Source organism: Salarias fasciatus, chromosome 7 (genome assembly GCF_902148845.1).
Source record: "Salarias fasciatus chromosome 7, fSalaFa1.1, whole genome shotgun sequence".
Taxonomy (NCBI): domain Eukaryota; kingdom Metazoa; phylum Chordata; class Actinopteri; order Blenniiformes; family Blenniidae; genus Salarias; species Salarias fasciatus.
Genome location: NC_043751.1, coordinates 3771556 through 3794527, shown reverse-complemented (window position 1 = coordinate 3794527; position 22972 = coordinate 3771556). Strand labels below are relative to the sequence as shown.

At 46.1% G+C, this 22972-nt stretch overlaps 2 protein-coding genes across 3 annotated transcripts; one reads left to right on the top strand and one right to left on the bottom strand.

The window, feature by feature from the left end:
• Positions 1-1414: 1414 nt before the first annotated feature.
• On the bottom strand, positions 1415-18099 carry LOC115391396 (GRAM domain-containing protein 4-like). Of its 2 annotated transcripts, none has more exons than XM_030095636.1 (19): positions 17876-18099; positions 12461-12736; positions 12280-12385; positions 11685-11805; positions 11537-11604; positions 11326-11458; positions 11211-11236; positions 11030-11121; positions 10853-10944; positions 10503-10551; positions 10206-10277; positions 10076-10119; positions 9851-9960; positions 9519-9673; positions 7134-7281; positions 6923-7016; positions 6685-6775; positions 3609-3677; positions 1415-3185 (listed from the first exon to the last, which is right to left on the bottom strand). In XM_030095636.1, the coding sequence occupies exons 2-19, from the start codon at positions 12644-12646 to the stop codon at positions 3081-3083; spliced, it is 1761 nt and encodes a 586-aa protein (XP_029951496.1). In that variant the 5' UTR covers positions 12647-12736; positions 17876-18099; the 3' UTR covers positions 1415-3080. The 2 variants fall into 2 exon arrangements, with proteins under 2 accessions (XP_029951496.1, XP_029951495.1); XM_030095635.1 differs by having other exon boundaries at positions 12461-12692.
• A 1240-nt stretch (positions 18100-19339) lies between these two features.
• On the top strand, positions 19340-22041 carry LOC115391404 (cytosolic 5'-nucleotidase 1B). Its single transcript, XM_030095646.1, has 6 exons — positions 19340-19537; positions 20072-20185; positions 20248-20383; positions 20453-20575; positions 20657-20769; positions 20975-22041. The coding sequence occupies exons 1-6, from the start codon at positions 19502-19504 to the stop codon at positions 21209-21211; spliced, it is 759 nt and encodes a 252-aa protein (XP_029951506.1). The 5' UTR covers positions 19340-19501; the 3' UTR covers positions 21212-22041.
• The last annotated feature ends 931 nt before the right edge of the window (positions 22042-22972 follow it).

Genomic DNA, 22972 nt, shown 5'->3' with positions numbered 1-22972 from the left:
GCACAAATTGAAATTTGAATTGAAATATGTATTCTTCTTCCCTTCTTTTGTTTTTTTAATCAGTTAAATCACACAAAAATAGGAAACAAAGGTATTACAAATCCCAATTCAAACTCATATCTTAAGGATTTCTTGTCTTTCTGAGTCAAAAGTCAGCCAAAACGTTTCGTTTTGGTTCAGCGCTGTCCAAGTTCTTACAAGTTCTCTGCAGCCCATCCGAGATGGAGGACCCACGAAGAAGAACAAATTATGATGCACTGCCCCACAGTGGTGGACAAGAGAAGTGCGCATATTAAGTTACACAAAGTACACATAGTACACAAAGAGATCATACATTTCAGGAACATCATCAAAGATTAACTATAAACAAAAATACAACTCCAACTATTGCATGGGACAAAAAATAACAGGGTTACAAATGCAAACATTTACTAACAGCTAAAACTGGAAAACAGAGTCCTTTGAGGGTCTTTTAGAGCAGTTAATCTAGGAACTAGTCATGGTTACAGTGAACCTACAGCTCATTAAAACTAGTCAACAAACTGAGTAACTGTGGAAAATAACAATTATAGAACTGAATCTTAATGTCAGCTCCTTAATGTAAACCGTCTGAAAGCTGCTAGAATCTGTCAATCATTCCAGAGTAGACTAGTCAATCAAGTAGCCACGCCCCCCCATCATGAAAACTAACCCTATTAAAAAATTGATATTACTATATTTTCAGATGGACAACCTGATCTCTCTTCTGGACCATGAAATGCAATGAAAAAAAACAACTCTGAGCAGCAGAAAGTCATCATTTCATTTTGTCATTTTGAATTGTAGTCTATGGACTCGCAGCCCTTGTGGAGCCTGCCCCTGGTGGACACTGTGATATTGCAGGTTTTTACACACTTGGTAGGCTTCATGTTTTCCATCCATCTTACACCCTGTCAGTGTTCACCACACAAAGTGAAGGTTACACTGAAAAAAACTTGTTGCAGAAACATTTTTTCCAGGTAAAACTCATTTTTAAAGGTACGCACTTTCAGTCCTGTATGAAAATACCAAACATGAAACTGTGAAACCGATTCAAATCATGCCACACTCAGAATCTGCTCCTGAAAAACAAAAATGTCACTTCATGTTTGTTATTATGAAGTTTTATTAAAGGGTTATTTTGTGTGAACAGTAACATTTGTGTAATTATATGAAGTTTGTCATAATTTCATGTTGTTTTTATCGTGACGAACTGTAAAGAAACTGAGCTCCTGTTTTGATAAAAGGTCTCAGTGAAGGGCTGATCAGCTTCAGTATAAATTGGACAAGATTTTAAAACTTGTTTGAGTTTTTCTTTTCTTTATTTTTTGATGAGGAAACACCCTGAAAGAAGCCCCTGGAGGCTGAAGGAGGTACTGCACTCGAAACACAAATTATCACCAGGACACCTTTTAATTCAATACAAAAAACCTTCACATTTTAACAACAGGAGTAACATTCAAAAACTTATACAAGGACAACATTTTATAAAAACCCTCAAATTTCAAAGTCACCAGTCCACTGAGAAACAGTCACAACATGGCAAACAGAAATAAGACCTGAGAGACCACAACACAAAGAGACCGAACAGCTTTCAGTTCATGTGAGGCATCGCGGCAGAACGACCGGCATCAGGGTGCAAACTACAACCAAACCTCCCCGAGCACAAAGAAAAACTGAAAACAGCAGATTGAACTGATCCTATTCAGATTGTTCAAGCTGTTTTTAAGTGAATTTTGCTAAAATGTTTAAGAATAAAAATAATTTGGTTATTTCACGTCGTACAATAATCCATATTCATGCTAATGCTGGTTTTACAGAAATGGTGGAATTCCAACTGCAAACAGAAGAAAATGAAAACTAACTGCACTTCATTGTGTTTCTGCTGTTCGATTGAAAACCTTCACTCTGAAAGTCAGTTTTTTACGGCTGGTTTACAAATGCTGTTGCTTAACTGTTAACAAAAGCATGTTTCAGCTTTTCAATCAAAGTTTATTGATTATTGTAATGACACTGAGAATCAAAAACGTCAAATTTCAGGTTGTTAGTGAGGAGTTCAGTTCAGTTTGATCTGTGTTAAAAAGCTACTTTTGGGTCTCCAAGAAAAAAATACACATTATATGACTGTGTAACAGAGAGGAAATAAATTGATTTATGAATTAAATATGCTTCTTCAGACTATATGGAACAATTTAACAGGTATTTTAAGTTAAAAGCCTTTAATCAGCACAACTGACTAACTTAGCAGATTTGGAGTTTAACATGTAGAGTAACATTAACAAGAAGAAGAATTACAATATTCTTTTAGCCAAGTGGAGAAGTTACAATGTGGACAGAAGTGTTCCCCGCCATGCAGTGGTAAATACATGAGGCCGGTGTCAAATTACAGGTCAAACGATGCTGGATTCACCGCACAGTAAATAAAGGTGTAATTGTTTGGTTTAGAATATTCAAAATAACGAAACCAGTGAAAGGAAGATGCTGTTAAAACTCTCTTCAGTCTGATTTAGCCAGTTCCCTTCATCATATGTTAGCATGCTAACGCTACATGGATAGCATGATCAGAACTAGCTGGAATGTCCGCTGCTTCTGGTTCAGGAAGAATGACAGTAGAACTTTTTGGAGCTTTCACTCTGCAGGGCCTGACTGGACCCTTTGTAGGGCAGATTGTGGCCCATGGGCCTTATGTTTGACACCTCTACTTACAATTTTTACCCGTTCTTTCAATTCAGTAACAAGTCCAGGTGATTGTATAAGAAATACTTTTACAGTGTGACAGTCATTCACTTTAATGTATGCATTACAAAAAACAAAATGAAAAATAAACTAGTTATAAGGAAAATAATCTGTTGAAAAGTCACGAAAAGGACTTAAAATTTCACAATTTTTATAAAAAAAAAGTGTGAGTGGGATCAAATTCTCCCTGGAAGTTCAAAAAGTGTGTTACTTTCAGAAAAGCGATGTTTTGTAAGAGTTTCTAACTTGAAAAGGTTACTTTTAACGAGAAGAGCTGCTGTGTGAGGAGGCTGGTTAAGGCGGGATCCCGGTGGAAGGGGGCGGGGCTAAAGCTCCGGGCTGGAGGCGGACTTCGAGATGACCTCCATGTACTGGTTGAAGATGGCGTCGAAGGCCTCGTCTCTGTGCATCATGGCTCCAAACACCATCGGCTGTGGGAGCAGGACACAGATTCTGAACAGCACAAAGGAACAAGGCTCAAAACCACACGTGGAGTTCCTCAAGGCTCCGTCCTGGGCCCACCTCTCTTTAACACCGACATCCTCCCACCGGCTCAGATATACAGACTTTATTGTTACCAGCTCTGCAGACAACACACAGACTGATGCTCAGACTAGGAGATTATGTTCTGAGAGAGGGGATCGAACACGGCGACATTTGGATGTGCCAACATTTTATGTTCTTTTCAAATCAGAAGCCTCTTCTTTTTAATTCCTCTGAAAATAATCAACTCAGGGTTTGTGTTGATGACTCAAACTAATCAATGTTTCACCACAAGACCAGAGACACAAAGTGTGTATTTCATTGTAAACAACTAAAACATGGGTGGGGCTTCCCGGTCAAGGCGATCTGACCTTGATGGTGGACGGAGTGGCGATGGAAATGCCCATCCCAGATCCAGGAAGCACCGACAACACCTTGTACTGTGAAGAACGACGACAGACAAACAGAGAAACCTCATGGAACAGAGATCATCTCCACAGAGTTCTGGAGAAATATTCACATGAAAACAACAGAATCCGGAAAGTTTCCGTTTGACAGGAGTCGGTAGAGATGATGGAAATGATGTATGCGTTGCTCTTGATAAAAAGCTGCACTGTGCTTCACTTTTTATCGATCTGTCAAAAGCTTTTGACACTGTGGACCATGCCATCCTGAAGCATAGGCTCCTCTGCCTGGGTTTGTCAGGAGATGCCTGGTTCACAAACTATCTGGATGGCTGGACTCAGTGTATTAAAGCTAGGGTTGGCGATCTTGGAAAACTAGCTTTAGCATGTAGCATCTCCCCAAGGCTCCGCCTAGCTAGCTCCGCCCAGCTCCCACCCCATTGGAGGAGCTCCCGTTGGGAGCGGAGACGCGGAGACGTTCGCGGTGCGTGCGGTGCGCGCGGCACTTCCGCGTCCTGTGCGTTCCTGGCGTAACCTGTCCTCAGTCAGCGCTTTGTTTCTTTGTTTTTCTTTATTTGCACAACGCCAAGGTATGGCACAGTGAACAGTGAGTGAACCCCCAAAAATTCGTCTCCGCCGTTCAGCAACGACGCTCCGTCCTTCTACGCGCGCACTGAACCAGGGTCAGTGCACGGGTACATGTACGCTCAGGGGGCAGGTCGAACGGCGAAGGGATTTGATTGGTTTAAAAAAAGGTGTCCCCTCAAGACTATTGGTTGCTGTTTGTCCCGTTTTACTCCTGCTGTAGATAGCGGATATTTTCCAAACTACTTTAAAAACACGCCATGAATTGCTCCCCATCGAGTCATAAAGATCATTTTAACCAGTATTTTAAAAAATGTATCTCATTCAAATCGCCAACCCTAGCTTTAAGTATGATGGCCTCTGCTCTGACTACGAGCATGTCCACAAGGGGGTGCCACAGGGGTCAATATTGGGACCCCTGTTGTTCATTATGTACATCAACGATCTGGGACAAAATGTGCCTGATGCCAATATTCATCTATACGCTGATGACACTATTATTTACTGTTGTGGTTCAACAGCTGCCAAAGCGATTGGGTCCCTACAGAAAGCCTTTGATGTGGTTCAGCACAGACTTTTGTCGCTAAAACTCATCTTAAATGCTGACAAGACTAAGTTAATGTTATTCTCAAAAGCTAAAATGATGGCGGCCTCTTGTACTATTCCACCAGTATCCACGCTTGAAGGAAATGTTATGAGGTGGTTCACATGTACAAATATCTCGGTATCTGGCTTGATGACATTCTTACCTTTAAACCCCACATAGATAATATGGCAAAGAAACTCAAACTGAAATTGTTTTTTTTCTTTAGAAATAAGTTCTGCTTCTCTTTAACGTGAAAAAAGCTTGTCACTGCAACTTTGTTATCAGTTTTATATTATGGAGATTTGTGATATATGGATGCTACTGCTCAGTGTCTTCGCAAGATAGACAGTCTTTATCATGCTTCTCCAAGATTCATAACGAACTGTAAAGTCGAGACCATCATTGTGACTTGTATTCTCCTGTGGGATGGCCTTCCTTGTCCACTAGGAGACTTGGACATTGGTATACCTTCATTTACAGGGCCATGCTCGGTCTTTTGCCCTATACATCTGCGACTTAATCACTCAGAGAAGCGTTGACGCTCATTGTCTGCAGTCAAATGATTATTTGTTGCTCTCTGTTCCATATGCTGCACAGAACTCAGAAAAGAGCCTTTAAGTATTCAGCTCCCTACACTTGGAACAAGTTTCAAAATGACTATAAATTGAGTGAACTCATTCCCTTGAACTCATTTAAAACAAGGTTGAGAGAACTTGAGACAGTCTTTCACGTGTCATTGTTTTTCTTCATTTCAATTGTAATTTATTGTACTGTGTATTGTAATTTACGAGGGGGGACCCAAAAGTTTCCGGACTGATTCTATTAATAAAAAAATACAATGAATTTCCGACTTTGGCCGCTAGATGTCGCTACAGGATAGCCTCATGCATAACTGTGCCAGGTTTGGTCTTCCCCCATGATGCGGTCAGCTGACAGTCACTGTTTATGTTGACAGAGTGACACCCCGCTCTTCGATTTTTCAAGATGGCGGATATCCACGGATATGCGCTCTGTCAAAACATTTTGTTTTTTATTGGGAAAACAGCGGCAGAAGCACTCACCATGTTGCAGACATTCTTTAAGAAGGATTCTTAGGGTGTCTGAGTGGTTTGGACCCTTTAAGAGCGATCAGATTACATCACGAAGACCAGGCACGCAGAGGACAACAATCCACTTCCAGAACAGAGGAAAACCTCACAAAAACTGAAGAAGACGTCCTGGTAGATCCACGCAGGACTTTTGATGACATTGCAGATCTGATGGGAGTATTGTAGAGATCCAGACAGATGATCCTCAGGCGGTTATTAGAAGCAGGGAGACGAAGGCACCCGGAAATGGCCGCATCATAACAGACAGCAGACCACAGGACGCCCCGTTACGCACAGAAATAGCACCAAATGTTGTGCGTAAAGCATATTTTTGGACTAAAACCGCGACCAGCCAGCCTCCCCACCGCCGTATTCCCCTGATCTGGCCCCAGACGACTGCTTTTTGTTGTCAAAGATGAAACTGGAGCGGCAGCGGAAAGGTAAGACAGGCATACAGGCGGGGGAGGGAAAATCGAAGTTCAATCTTTCCGGCACAGTTACGCACGGTTATGGCGACTCTTCTGAACAGTGAAAATCTCGGGTGCAGCGTTGTATTCAAGCCAAAGGAGAGTATTTTGAAGGTGACAGTTTCAAATAATTGCGAAGATTAAAAAATAAAAAGTTATAACTACAGTCCGGGAACTTTTGGGTCCACCCTCGTATAACTCTGTAACTCCCAGGACTCCCTTGAAAAGGAGGTTTTTAATCTCAACGGGACTTTCCTGGCTAAATAAAGGTTAAACAAACAAGCAAACAATGAGTCTGGTGTCTTCAGGCAGCTGACCTTCTGGATGTCTGTGATGTCCAGCAGCTTGATGACTTTGTTCCTCTTGGAGGACCCGGACCTGGAGCTGGAGCTCTCGAAGCACAGGTAGCTGCCGGGTCCAGGAGAGATTCTGTTAGCTCACATATCACTCCTCAAGAACTCGTAAACGCCATGAAGAGGAAGTCCTGATCTGCATCGCCGCCACACACACTTCCCACAGCCTGACGGCCAGCGGCGAGCCCGTCCGGTTACTCACTTCTCGGTGACGTACAGGACTCCGTTCCGGATGTAGTCCGTGGGCGTCCTCCGGTCTCTGTTGATGAGGCAGCAGCGCCAGCCGTTCTCACAGACTGACACACACACACACACACACACACACACACACACACACAATATGTATTTATCAGACGACCTGTCAGAGGCTGTGTGTGTGTGTGTGTGTGTGTGTGTGTGTGTGTTGGACCCACCTGTCAGAGGGTGCTCGCTCTCAGGCAGGCTGAACACCTCGTGGAAGGCTCCTCTCTTGGTGCTGTAGTATCGTCCTCCGTCCTCGTCCCGGCCGACGCCCAGAGGAGCGGCGGCCGCGACGCTGCCTCGCCCCCCCGCCGCCGTCACCTGGACAGCCGGAGGATCAGAAACAGGCATTCCAACCTTTCCCAGGGTGAAGACTACCCATGATTCCACTGGACTCTCGTTACATAAGCTGGATGTGAACAACCTGAATGTCCGTCTCACCTGAACGCTGCTGCGAGCTACGACACACACCCTGCAAACGTCAAGCTTCATCTAAACTATTTCCAGTGTGAGCAGGAAGCAGGACTGAGGTCAGGGTGGAGGAGCTGGGATGGAGCAGTCTGGAGGACCCGACCAACACACACTCCTGACTGGGGGTCTACTGAACACACCACTTCCTGACTGGGGGTCTACTGAACACACTGCTGACCTCTACAGAACAGAGACCTGGATACTGAATACACACCGCTGGATCCTACCTGCTCACAGTCAGACGGCTGGGAGAGAAAACACACACACACACATCAGTTCCACACAGATCAGTGTGTGTTGCTCACGTGAACAGTCCTGTAGTGGAGTGACTTTAAAACATGTTTGTTTCTGGAAATATTCAGTCCCTGCTGGTGAGCAGATGAAACAAAGTGTCCATAAAGGCTTCAAGTCAGCTGATCTGTTCAGGTCTCCACCCGTCCGTCTGTATAAAGTAACACTCAAGTTATGTTCAGCAGTCAGATACGGCCAAGTTTCCCCTCCAGTGGTTCAAACTGGTACAATACTGCCAAAAACAACCTTTGAATTTAAACTTTAAAGTTATTTGTTGTGGTTCAGAGTACATGTAAGGACAATGATTATATTTTCAAAAAAACAAGCAATTGATATAGAAAATTAGTCCAATCACAACATAAACAAATGTAATTCTGGATTCACTTCTGGATGGGATGCCAAGTTACTTTTTGTTCCTCTGTACTTGTACATGTGGAATGACAATATATTTGGATCCTAATAAAGGTAATTTTTATTAAACCATCTGATGAAAAGTATATAAAAAACTTCTCCTACAGCTGTTGCACTCCGAGCACGTACATGGGACGTTTTATTCTTCTATAAATCTGAATAAAGCCTAATTCTGCTCTAAAATGACCATGTAAACGCCTGAAAACTTTATTCAGATTTAAGTTTAAATCAAATAGCCCGGCGGGTTTATTCTCCTTTGGAAGCGGAATTATATGCTAATTATTCCAAGATGGCGGCCCGCGTTTCGACTCGTATGAAGACGATTTAATTGACGGCAGTTTTAGAAGAATTGGATATAATGAAACGAGCGGATCGACGGGGGCTTAACAATGAGGACATTTTCAAAGCTGCAGTGTCAAAGTTAATCAAGAAAGAAAGATGAGAAAAACGCTGTTTACTTCCGGGAGACGTCAGTACGTCACGGCCGCCCCGTCCAATCAGAACGCTTCACAGACCCCGGCGTGAGAGAGGATTTAATTCTTCATTTGTCCCTTGTAAAAACCAAGCTCATGAATATAATTCTGAATTACTTGATTCAGAATAAACCAATTCCAAATGAAAAACATCCTGGAACCACACTCAGTCTGGGCGTTTTTACAAACTCCGCCTGACGGCAGGCTCAGGATAATGCTAGCTTGCTAGCTTTCATCAGCGATATCTCAGCTCAGGTCTCGGTGTTGTGTTGTTCCATCTACTCTTAATTCATTTATTAACAGTGGTGAATGGATTTCACTTACTTTCCACCACCGTGAGTCACATTCACCCATTCACACACACAATCACACATCAGTGGACTCAGCTGCCACCTGTAAGGCCTGGAAGCAGTTCGGTGTCTTGCTCAAGGACACCCCAATAGGCCAACAAGGGGAGACTGGGGAATTGAACCTGCAACCCTCTAGCTGAGAGACGACAAAATAAAGCCAAATGAAGCGATCCACGTTCAGTCCTCCTGTATGTGGGGATGCCAGAAATGGGAAGCAGGACTGATTCATTCTCCACATGAAGTGAGCATATCGTGCCCTGGCGGAGCGTCCCAGTTCTCACTGATCTGTTCCAGAATACTGACAGGAACCGTGAGAGAACCTTCAGTTTCTTTAATCCTGAATCCGTCAATCTGTCCATCCGTCACCGAGTCGGGTTGCTTTGATTGTTTTTCAGGGAGACAGACTGTTTACACGACTGCACCACCAACATGTCCAGCTGCCAACCAGCCGACGGCTGGAGGAGAGTATCCCGCTCTGACGGTTAGGTTCAGGTAAGGGGCAGGAAATGCACTATGTCAATGAATGTAAGTAAAAACGTGTGTGTGAGTGTGTGTGTCTGACCCTCCGGCTCAGCGTGGCGCTGCCGCGCTCCTTCAGCTGCAGGTCGGTGGGCAGGTTGGTCCAGATGATGTACGGCGTGTCGAAGCGCTGCCGCAGCTTCGGGCAGCTCTTGAAGATGAAGTCGATGATGAAGAATTTGATCCCGGCGTACACACCTGAAACACACACCCACGGCCCACCACACACACTCAGAGACCATCAAACCACACAACCATGACGTCTGGCTGCAGACTGGACATCAGTCTTCTGTTTATATCTTTTCATTTGTCAAAATCAACTCATTATTTTCAAAATAACACACGAAATCAGACGACTGTTGATGAGTTCAGTACCGATGATGAAGCCCAGCAGCTGGAAAGGGAGCAGGCAGGAGGAGACGAAGGCCACCCACAGGCCCACGTACAGCTTCTGGGTCAGCTCGGGCTGCACCCACATGAACAGGCTGCGCACACACACACACACACACACACACACACACAGGCAAACACACACAGAGTTCAGCAGCACTGACCGTCGTCCTGGTCTGACTTTGGGGCAATGAGAGCAGAAACACTCACTTCTTTATCTTCTCCAGTATGTTGGCCATCCTCCCAAACAGGTTCTGTGAGAACAGACAGAAGGAAAGGCTGGGTTCGGTTCAGGAGTGTGAGCCGGGGTTAAAGGTGGGCTGTGTCCACGGGGAGTCACCTGAGCCTTCTGAGCCACGTCCAGAACCAGCTGGAACTTCTCAGACACGGTCAGGTCTTCTTTAGGAGGCTCCTGGAGGAAACAGGAGGCTTGGAATTTTTTACACATCAATTCCAGCCTTAATCTCAAGCCTTCAAACACCAGGTTTTAGATGGAAAATTTAGGAAAAAGGGAGTTTTTAACTACATTCAATAGTTTTTTTTTCTGTTTTCCACTGTCGGTGGTCAGTCAGTCCTGATCTGGAATGTGGATCAGTTTAATGTTAATAAAGTGTGTGTGTTTGTGTGTGTTTCTCACCACCGGCTCCGACACTTCAGGGACGATGCTCCACTGGATCCTCCAGCCTCTGACAGCGGATCAAACAACAGACGGTTAAAATACAAAGAATACAAGGCTCTTCAAACCAATTTACCAATATTTCAGGATCAACAGTCCAGAGTCAGTACCACTCCACACCACTGGGTGGTGCAGTGAGGCACTGCAACTTTCAAACGTCCCACATCATACAGCGTTTCAACCACTTCACTGGCGTCTTCTTTACTACCCATGGTAGTTTACCGCTGCCGTTCGGCCCGTCTGGACCAGAACGTCACTCATTACTGTCAGAAAACCCGTAGAAAGAGGATTTTACAGAACACAGACCCGACCTGGCTATGAGGTAATTGAGGGAGAGGCGGAGGATGGCGAGGAACAGGAACATGGGGATGGCCCAGCCGTGCCACGCCGAGTACATGTAGACCTGCGGAGGACGTCAACGCCACACAGACACGCCGCTGAAGCATTTGGACGGCGGACCGCTGAGGTTCTCGGTGCGGAGGACTCACGATGAAGGCGATGGCCGACGTGTAGACGGAGTACCAGCTGGATAAGGCGGACAGGTTCCTCATGAAGTTGGTCACGGGTCTGAATCCTCGTTCTGGAAGCGGCGGGCAGAAATCACGGCGCGGCTCAGAGAGGTTTGTTTCAGAAGGAGAACGATGCGGATTCGTCGGAGGGAATACTCACTCAGCCTCCTCATGTTTTCTGTTAACCTGTGGATGTGAAGCCACACACACCAGCTTCAGCTTTCACGCGGCGATGAAGTGTGTGTGTGTGTGTGTGTGCGGCGCCTGCTGCTCACCTCTTGGCGCTCAGCGGCTCCTCCGTCTCCACCGTCGTCTCCTCCGGCTGGAAGCGGAAGTCTTCGATGTAGACGCCGAAGCGCTCGTACAGCCACTTGAGGCAGCTGTCGGACAGAGTCTCCGTCTGCTTCTCTGAGAACCGAAGGAAGAAACCGGTGACGCTGAATGAACGGGTGGAGCTCGCGACCGCGGGAAGGGGGCGTGGCTCACCTGTGCCGCTGCCTGCAGGCGGCGGAGGGGGCGGAGCTCTAGGTGTTTGGGCGGGGGAGTCCTCCAGTCTGTTGGTTTAAAGAGATCCCGTTACTCCAGGCGGTGGGGGAGCTCCTGAGCCTGTGGGGGGAGGGGGGACGACCCTCACCGGGACCTCAGAGCGTCGTTGAACCTCTGCTCCAGCTCGGCTCGTCGGCTGCGCTCCTTCTCCAGCTCCTGCTTCAGCGAGTCCAGGTTGGATTCCTCCCGGAGCTTCCTCAGCTCCTCCTCTGGAACACAGACACTCTCATCACCCCGCTGTCCCTCCGTCACCCTGTCAGCTGAAGGCTATCTGCTTTCTCCTCAAACACCTTCACTCTCATCGAGGCCATGAGGGCTTATTTCACTGCTCCAGCTCAACCTTTATTGGGCAGAACCTGGTGAAAAGTCGTCAGGCCTGCGGCCGTGCGGCCGTTCGCTCCCTGCTCCCAGCAGCCCGGTGCGACCTTTCCTCTGTGGCCTGATAACACGTCCGGAGTGAACTCGGACTTCAGATCAATATCATCCGGGATCAGTTCCATGTGACGTCAGCTTGGAAGTGAAGGTTGATCAATGAGCTGATGATTGGAAGCGACGGCTAGAGGAGCAGGAGGTCTGATCAGATCGAGGCGTGTCCAGATCGCTCCGCCATGACGGGACGCTTTGGACCTCTGACACCTCTGGGAAGATGTTGATAAACTGTATAATATGCAAAAGTTGCTCACGTAGGAAGTGCTTTTCCAGCAGAGCGATCTCCAGATGACCTTTGACCTCATTGAGGTCCGTCCTGGCGTCGTCCTGGAGCGCTGCGGAAAACGAGGCGGGTCCGGCCTGAACGGAGAGAGAGGGGAGTCACCGCGGGCCGCCGGGAGCGAAGGCGACCCGGCGCAGGGCGCCGCGCCTCACCTGGGAGTCGCCCGGCTGCTCCCCGTCCGCCTCGCGGGCCTCCTCCGACTCCCGCGCCGACAGGCGGGCCCGGCTCACCGCCTCCTCGCCGCATTCGGTGTCCGACGTGTTGGGCGACTCGCTCAGGTCCAGGAAGTCGTCCCGCCTGGAGCCCCGGAAGCGGATCCGGTCCAGGCGCCTCAGCATGGTGGCGGCAGGGAGCGAGAGCGGCCTCTACCTCAACATGGCCGACCTGTGAGGAGAGGCGCCACAGCGTGAGACACGGCACTTCACCGTCTGGCAGGAAACACACACACACACACACACACACACACACACACACACACACACACACACACACACACACACACACACACACACACACACACACAAACGAGAAGCGTTTCACTTGAAAACACTGCAGCGACCTTCCTATCAGTCAGCAGCTCTTCTCTAATGGCTCCATGAAGCTTCACTTCATTTCCTGGAATCAAACATTAATTAAAGACAGAGAGGAGTGAAACTCTCATGACGGCATGGAGGAGTTTCTGTCTGTCCAGGGAGGAGGTTTCAACACATGAGGGAGGAAGGATTCAAACCTGCAGAAACAAATGCAGCCTTACAGAAGTGTATGGACTGTAGACGAGTCTGAACACGAAGCGTCAGGCCTCCGAACAACATCAGGGCCGCTGAGAAATGAGAGGTGACACGTGGTTCTCACAATACACTGCTGGAGAAAACCAGCAGCTAACTGCTAACAGCTAAAAGCAGAAAATCATTAGAAGCTGGCAGTAAAAGGCTAACCGTTAGCAGCTAGCTGTGTCTGTTGTTACTGCACTGTTCTGTTCACTTCTGTCAATAACCATTCCTGAAATAAATGACTTAAAAACTGCCATGAACAAAGAGTCACTGGAACACATCAACAGTCAGGCGTCAGAGTTTTATTCACAGTAACGACTCTTATCACTACGTCTTGAATAGGAGTCATTAGCGTGCTGTAAAAACGCCATTATGTAACCTCAATAATCTCACTGCGTCAACACCGAACTGTCCTGGAAGCTGACCCCGGTTTGACCTCACAATAACCACGACACAGTACCCACGTGTGTGTGTGTGTGTGTGTGTGTGCTCATGTACGTATTCAATTTTGAGGACCAGAATGAGTTTTTAACCAACAGAGTGAGGACATTTTTGGTGGTTCTCACTTTTCGACATACGTTTGTGAGGGTTAAGACTTGATTGTTGGGTTAGAATTAGAGTTACGTTTAGGTGTGGGTCAGGTTTAGGGTAGGGAGGGGACAGACGTTTGTTTCTGATGGTCAAGGTCATGATAAGGGGCGAGGAAATGCATCATGTCAATGACTGTCCTCACAACTATAGAAGTACAAATGTACAGGCGTGTGTGTGTATGTGAGTGTGTATGTGTGTGTGTGTGTGTGTGTGTGTGTGTGTGAGTGGTCTAACAGCTTGTGTCTGAACAGGTCTGAGGACCGGTCTGATCACCTCTGGTGGCGACAACACAGATTAGAGCTTCTGTTGACTGACTGGAGGCGAAGAAAACACACACACACACAATCACACACAATCACACACACACACACACACACACACACACACACACACACACACACACACACACACCACACACACACACACACACACACACACACACACACACACAGTCTCGTATTTCTATCCTTGTGGGGACCTTCCATTGACTCCCATTCATGTCTAGCCCCTAACCCTGACCCTTACCCTAACCCTAACCCACACCACAACAAAGACTAACCCTAAAGAAATGTTTTTGCACTTTTACTTTTTTCAGTAACAACAACATGGTCAAGAAAACACTGTTTCTCCTACTTAGGACCAGAAAAAGGTCCCCACAAGGCACGTCGTTCCACGTTTTGCTATCCTTGTGGGGACATTTGGCCCCAACAAGGATAGAAATACGAGAACACACACACACACACACACACACACACACACACACACACACACACACACTTCAGCTGCTCTATCACTGCTGCTCATTCCACTGTTTGTCTTTGAAAAAAAAACCCGGGAGGGAGCCGAGGAAAACAGTGTGTACCTTGCTAAATCTGTTTAACTTGTTTTTTTTTAAGCTTGTACCTGAACTTATTCTTGTGTAAAAAATTAATTAAGTGAGATTTTTAGGTATCTCTTTGAATCTCTTCTCCAAAAACTAGATGGCTTGATTGTTTTCACCCTTTGTAATACTTTTATTCAATCGCCAGTTCATTTTCCTCTGGAATGTCATTGAAAATGTGAAACTTTACATTTGACATCTGCGACACATGAACGGAAACATGACAAGTTCATTTATTCTTATATTAAGAATAGTAATAATTAATAATAAAAAAAACCTCATAATCGTTCATCACACGAGATGGTTTGAGATGGATGGATGGGTGAATGGATGGATGAATGGATGGGTGGATGGATGGGTGGTAGCAGGTACTGGAAGGTGACCCACATTCGTCGGAGCTCCTGCTGTTCTAATGTGGATGAAATAATGTGAGCTGACCTGAATCAGCAGCAGAAAACTGATGGATTAACCCACTTAAAGACCATTAAAGCTGACAAACGCCGCGGCGCCGTCCACCCTCCATCACCCTGAAACCTGCACCGCAGAGGGAAGTCTCCAGCACGTCCAGAACCTCCACAGAGAGAGCTGGAGCTGGGACGCTTCCTTTCTTTAGACTTCAGGTAGTATTGATTACAGACGTCTTGGAGCATGTGTGAGCTCATAAGACATTTTTAGGAATTTCTACAAGTTTATTAAAAAAAAGAAGTGAAATCTCTCATGTGAGTAAGTACTGACTGCCTTTGCTGCGACGCTGAACCCTGAGCTCAGCTGCTTCCTGTTTCCACTGGTCGTCCCTGGTCAAGAAAGGCCTTGACCAGGGAGGTTACCCAGAACCCCATGGTCACTCTGAAAGAGCTCCAGCGTTCCTCTGAGGAACTGGGAGAACCTTCCAGAAGGTCTCCGCCACTCAGGCCTTGACGGTAGAAAGTCCAGACGGAGCCCCTCCTCTGAGGCCACGAGGAACCAGACTGTCTAGTCTGATGAAACCGAGTCCTGAATGTCAAACGTCCTGTCTGGAGGAAACCAGGCTGCTGATCACCTGGAGAACCCTGGAGGACCACGTCCCTACGGTGAAGCATGGTGGAGGCAGCATCATGCCGCGGGGCTGGGACTGGGAGACTAGTCAGGATGGAGGGAACAGAGACCGTCTGGAGGAAAACCTGCTTCAGAACGCTCAGGACCTCAGACCGGATCCACGGTTCACCTTCCAACCAAGGAGAGGCTTCAGGGCCAGTCTGTGAAGGTTCTGGAGAGGTCCAGAACCCAGACCTGAACCACTGAACACCTCTGTGAAGGCCCTGGAGAGGTAGAGAAACCCAGACCTGAACCACGCTGAACATTTCCTCATTTAACTTGATGAAGAATCTGAGAAAAGAATTCAAAATCTCCCAAATGCAGGAGAGCCGAGCTTCAAGCATCAAATCAAGAAGACCCGAGGCTGGAATCACTGCCAGAGGCGCCTCGCAAGGTTTGAGTAAAGGAAGTCAGCATTGATGGACGTGTGCTATTCCAGTTTTTCATTTAAAATCAATTTGCAGACATTAAAAAAAAAAAAAATTTCTAACTTCCTCATTATAGGGTGAAGATTGACGAGAGGGAAACAAATTAATTTATTACATTTTGGAATAAAGCTGTAATACAACATTAAAATAAATACATTTAAATAGTGAAAATAATGGGAAATTACAAGTTTATGAAGCAGTTAAAATGTGATAAAGATGGCACTTGTAAATACAGAAAATCAGTCTAAATGTTTTTTAATTAAAGGGGAAATCTAAAAAATCTATTCATACGTTTGAAACAACTTTTTAAAATAACTAATGAAACTTAAATGTTTTTAAAGGTTAACAAAAGCCCAAACTATGTTAAATATCAAAAGAAAAAGAGTCAGCAGGTTAAATTAAATTATCATTTTGATCGAGGTTGAAAAAATTAAAAGTTCCTAAACAAAAAACGTGTCACAAACAAAGACAAATTTTCTTAAAAAAGAAAAAACCAAGATATTGAAACAATAGAGATAAAGTGTCCAGATAAAATCAGCAAATTTAGAAGTAAGACAATTTTTTTAATTAAAAAAATATATATTTTACAAAGGTTAATTTACAGTGCTTATACTTGATTTACTGTTTTGCTATATCCCTAAAATTAGCAATCTGTTGCATAATGCAGAAAATAAAACTTAAAACTTTAAGGTTTTAGAAAAGACTGAAAAATACACACAAAAAACCCTTTAAAGCTCGGGTAGACGATGTTGTCCAAAAGCACTTCTTGTCATACTGAGTGAAACGCTCCCTGCCCCCTGGGAGAACTCAATACATTATGTGGACGGAAAAAGGTGCGGAAAATCTGACCACTATAGCGGCCACAGGAGTGTAAAAACTCCGACCAATCGTAAGGCGCGGACCGCTCTTAAGAAACCAATCTGATCCCTTCGCCGTTCTACCAGCCCCCTGCGCGTACATTTCAGTGGCGTGCACTGGCCCTGGTTCAGAGTGCGCGCTCGTTGCCAAGGAGCTCTCGGCGCTCGCAGCTCGCATGAAAATAGAAGGAAGCGGAGCGGCGCGCTGCGCTCCTGTGCGCGTTGTGTGCGGCAGTCAGAAAGGTTAATAACATTGCAGGCGATCACAAACTCTGTGCGTGTGGCGCTTCTGCGTCCAGTGCGTTCGCTCCCAACGGGAGCTCCTCCAATGGGGTGGGAGCTGGGCGGAGCCTTGGGGAGATGCTACATTCGAATACATGCTAGTTTTCCAAGATCGCCGACCCTAGCTTTAAATACGACATAATACTGGATGTTCAATGGGTTTGATTTTTCAAAAAAATTTGAATCCAATGAATTTTTGATTCAGTTCAAAGTGAGGTTTTAAAGACAACTCTTAAATTTTCTTTTGAAAGCCTGAATACTCAATCTCATGCCTTTTGAATAGAGAACAATATTAATGAATGTATTCACATTCTTAAGCAATTGCTTCCATTCTCTGAGGAAAGAGTCCCAATTTGAATCATTTCTCTTTACCTGTAATAAATCTACGATTACATTAAAGCCTGATTGACGAGCATTTTGTTTTAACTTCTATATTTTATTTACGTTAAATGGACCTTTCAGTAAATTCCTGACATCTCCTGATGGCCTTATAAGGCTTCCCGACTTCCGGCCACACCCCCCTCCACTGGTGGCAGTCAATCAGCTGCAGCCTACCTGCGGACTTCCGGGAAACCCGGCCGGATCCCCGCCGGTCCGCGGGACTCACGTTGAGCAGCAAGAGGAGCTAAACCAGGACGGTGTGTGAAGGAGAGACAGATGAGAGGACAGACGAGAAGTTTCTCACCGTGGACAGCGAAGACAAAGCAAACTTTCCCCGTCCTCTGTCTCCTCTGACGGGGTTGAAGCGGGTCGAACCCGCTCCGAACCGGACTCAACCCCGCTGGTTCCGGTCCACCGGACCCGAGCCTGTCCTCTGCACACACCGCTAATCCAAACCGGAGCTTAACCGAGCTCAGCCGGACCGTGTTTCTCCACCTGACGAGATAATCGCCATGTGGGCGGGGTGCGCCATAGAGCTACACACATAGAACCACAGCCTGGAGACGACACAGGCAGACAGACCTATGCATGTAGACTCTGCTTGGGCGTCTCTGACACACACACACACACACACACACACACACCCTGGGTGTGTCATAGACGTACACACATCAACACAAAGACACATTAACTTATAAAACTAGACTCCTTACATAGATATCACCACACAGACACAAGAAATCAACCGAGCGTGAATGTGGCCGCCATGTTGGATGAGGCTGTTATCTCAATCTCCATATCAGGAGTTGAAGCATCAGTGTTGACTGTTGCTGCCATGTTGGACGAGGCTCGTGTCCTCCAGCTCGGGTCCTGCTCCAGGATCCTGGGAGTTTAGGGTTTTCGTAGCTGGTCCTAGAACTGCGCTCTTCCAGACTGAGGCTTCAGATGTCATTCGTGGTTCTGCTGCAGCCACTCTCCTTGTTTTGCTGGCTGAAGTTCTGCAGGATCTGAGCCCTGTTGGTCTCAACCACTGGTATTTAGGTACTCCGAGTGCATTTTTCTATGCACAATCCGAGCCACTATGCTGAAACACAGTTAAGTTAAATTACTCTTCGTAACTTGACATTGAACAATTATTGTTTTAATTATACTGATTCTGACCATTAAGCCTGGAGATACCATCCACTATAACTATTAACTATAGCATTAACTATAACATTTTGTATGCGATTCTTCTTATTATTATTGTTCTTCTGATTCTTATTCTTCTTCTCATTATTATTATTATTATTATTATTATTATTATTATTATTATTATTATTATTATTATTATTATTATTATTACTACTACTATGAATATTATTATTAGTGTCATGATGTGTGTTTTAGCAAGGGGAGTGTAAATACTTAACTTTCAAACATTTTTGCATTAAGTATTTTTTTATTATTATTTTTTAATATTTTCCAACATTTATGTCTTAACAGAAGTGTTGTTGTAACCTGAGCTGGTGTGGAAAGTAGTATAAATTTAAATATATATCAAATTATGAAAATGTGGAAACTCGTAGAGTTTTGATGATTTTTCTGGTATAAAAGCCTCCTGATATAATAAAACTGAAGAGTGTCCCGCCACATTCATCTATCACTATCTATTTGACTTCTCATTCTGTATCTATTTATGTGTGCCTACTTTTATTTAAAATCCTTTTATCTACTTATTTTAGGTCTATGTTGGGCAGGCGCTGCCTGGGGGGGAAGTGACGCAATCACGCAGCGTTCTTGGGGTTCACGTCTCGTCTCGCAAGCGGAAGCAAAACAAACCATCCGGGACTTCTGTTTAACTGGAATGTGTGGTTAAACTGCTGTTTATGACGGACGAAACGGCAGTCCGACAACATAAAAGCTGCAGAGTCCCACCGGAGACGTAGCCATGGTCTCTACAGTCCAGAACACCGACGTAAAGCAGGTAAGACGGGGAGAAAAATAAAATAGTTCCATTCCTGTCTGAGTGAACGGAACGATCTCACCGTCTTCTGTGGTTTCCCACCAAGCTTCATTCATTTAACAAATAATTTAGCCAAAAGTCATGTTATTCAAAGAAAACCCCCCACAAAGTCTCCAATGTGTGACTGAATACATGTTTTTCTTGACATCGGCATTCTAATGGTGTGCAAAACAGCCCGCGTTTGCACAGTAATGTCATTTAAATAAGTGTCCCGTCGGGTTTGAACTAAAAGGAAACTGATAAAACTTGACGAATAGTTAGAGATGTGCAATAAATGGATGTGCAGCTGCTGAAGAGCATCATAGAGAACACGCAGAGAGTAAAGACGGTACTGTTTAACATGTATTCTTGATTGTTAACTTGTATTCTTGGGCCAAAATCACTCACACCTCATGGAGACATGCATCACTGCAAAGCATGCTGGGAAAAAAGTTAAATTATAAAAACTTCAAAGATGTGCATATTGGGATTCTGATGAGTGTGTCTGTCCCGCAGAAAGACGCCGGTCAGGCGCTGGTCGTGGCCTTGGCGTCTCACGCTGTGTTTGAACCAGCGGCTGAAGACCGTGATGGAGTGTACCGACCGGGCGTGGCGTTCCCTCTGCTGCAGGTGTGTGTGTGAGTGTGAGTATGTGTGTGTGTGAACTCTTCCCAGCATGCGTGTGTGTCCAGGCCCTGCAGACGGTGAACCGGCAGCTGCTGCAGGAGAACCCGGAGGAGACGCTGCTGTTCGACATGGTTCTGATCAGCACCGACAGCCCCCAGCAGCAGAGCCAGGAGAACATCAGGAACAGCACCAGACACCACGGTAACCCCCCCACACCGCAGTGACCCCACCCCGACCCCCGGCGGCTGCTTCACTCCTCCTCCTCCGCAGGTCTGGAGGTGGGCCGGTTCTGCTTCGCGGGTCAGGAGGACTTCGTCGGTTCTCTTCTGGAACATGGCGTCGGTCTCTTTCTGTCCACCGACCGGAGCGAGGTGTCGGCAGCGTCGCAGAAAGGTCGCCACTCGTGTCTTCTTCTGACTCTCTGAAGGAACCGTGGGTCCGATGTGACGTTCCTCTCCTGACCTGTGGTTCTAGGCGTGTTCTCGGCGCTGCTGGACGAGAACGCCGCCTCGGCGCCGTCGGAGCAGCTCCGGGTTCTGCTCTGTGGAGACGGCACGGTGACGCCCTCCAGTGGACAGACTGCTCCGGTACAAACAGGAACCCCCTGCTCATGTCTCTGCCACGGCTGTTCCTCATGTTCCTCGTGTTCTTCCTGCTCCTTGTGCTCCTGGTGTTCTTCATGTTTGTGATGTTCCTGTTGTTCCTCGTGTTCCTCACTGTTCTCCGTCTTCCTGTCTGCTCGTGGCTGCCACGGCTCCAGTACAGTGTTCCGTGTCTTCTCCGTCCCTGCAGCTCTTCCTGTCTCGTCTCGGGGAGCTGCGCCGGCGCTTCGACCTGCTCCACAGCCCCGTCCTCATCGGCGTGCTGACGGCCAGCGGCGGCATTAGCTGCTGCGCCGCTGCCCTGCGGGCGCTGCGGGCCTATGGGCTGGAGGCCGACCAGGCGCACTGCCTTGGGGGGGCCCCCGGGGGCCCCGTGCTGGCCGTGCTGCGGCCGCACCTCCTGCTGAGCCACGCCCTCCAGGACTGAGACCCCGTTTCCACCACAACCTCTGCAGGTCTCATGGCGTTTTGAGCGTCTTTTTACACCACAGCGGGACTTGGAGCCGCCGGAATGAGTGGAGGGGGGAGGGGTGGGGGGGTGGGGGGGCTTTCCTGAAACCTTGCTGCTCCGGATCATGCCTTAAAGTCATAACAGTTTTCATAAATTAGATTTTTTTTTTCCTGAAAGTTCCCAGATTTAAATGAGTAATAAGAAAAAACTGGACTCTTGGTTTTCTGTTATTTGTCCTTGTAATGTTGGAACGTGACCAGCAGGGGTCAGCAGAGTGATTCAAACTGTAGACAGGCTAAGAAAAGCTAAAGCAGCAAGAGAAGGTCTTCCCTGGTCTGATGCTGAGGTTTTCCTCCCTGCAGCGGGTCTGACCTCCCCTCCTCCCTCATAATGAACCTGTCCGTTTCTCCGCTGCTCACATAATGAGTTTCCTCCCGTCGAGGCTTCCTGACATCAGACGTCACGTTAAACGACGCCGAGAGGCGCCGCGCTTCCGACAGCCTCGTATCAAACACTCTGGATTCTTTGTTTTAATTAATCTGAGTGATCCGTGGAGCTGGCCGCCGGCTTCCTCTTCAGACGCAAACTCAGCGGCTAGTTCAGAAAAGCAGGAGTCTGAGGATGTTCCATTCAGAACAAATGACACGACGACCCAAAAATAAAGCATGCAGATTCAGAAATCTCGTTTCTGAGATGAAGTCACTGAGATTTCATCGTATTTCCACTGAAATTTCATTTAGTTCCAACAGTTTTCACAGTTCTTTACTCTTTTATTTGTTCCAGAATTAAACGTCCAGGTGTTTCGATTTCAGAAAAGTTTCTCGTTTACACGGTAACATTTTGAAAACGGTGTCATTTTCAGCAAGTTGTGTTTTGAGTGTTTCTGAGAGGCATTATTGTGGAAACAGCCTCAGAAACTAACCACGGTTTTAACACTTCACCATTTGATGAACACATATTTAAATATCTTTTCACAAATGTCACTTTTTTGTAGCACATTGTTTAACAAAACCCTTCTTTAAAAAGTTTTTGAACAATTTCACACTTTATCACATTTTTTACTAAGTAGGTCTGGGTACCGTTAGATATTTTTCGGGTACAAGTATTTTTTCGATACCTCACGTACGGTACCGGTTCCTGAATGGTACTTTTTTCGTGACTGCATATGCACTTCATGCCACCAGGGGTGCTGTTTGCATATTCAACCTTATTTTACACAGACACCACAGAGGAAGAAGGGCGCCGCAGCCGCTGCAGGCTCTCTCTGCATGCTGTTAAAAAAAGAGTGTGAGCCGGTAAGATGTGGTGATATGTTCAATGATGCGATGCAGTGTTTTTTCAGCAAAAGAGAAGAACTGAACGATCATTTCTGCGCATGTTTATTGACCGCCGCAGCAACTTTAAGAACCGAAACTGATACCCGTACGCACGTCTCTTGTTCAGCACCAGTATATACCGAGGTTTTTCGGTCGGTACCACTGAGGTACCATTTAACAGTACCCAGCACTATTTCTAAGTCATGTTTTTACAACACTTTATGTAGGATAATAAAAAATAGACCCGAAAGTTTACAGTGGCTCAAAACACCCCCTTGTGGCAGTACATAGTATTTCAGGTCTGCTGAACTTAAAAACTGAAGTAAATGACTTTTAGTTTGTTTTAATTTGTAAAAAGAAATGACTGAGAGGTGATGTTGCAAGTTTGAAAAGGAAAATATAACATGAGAAAAGTCTGAAA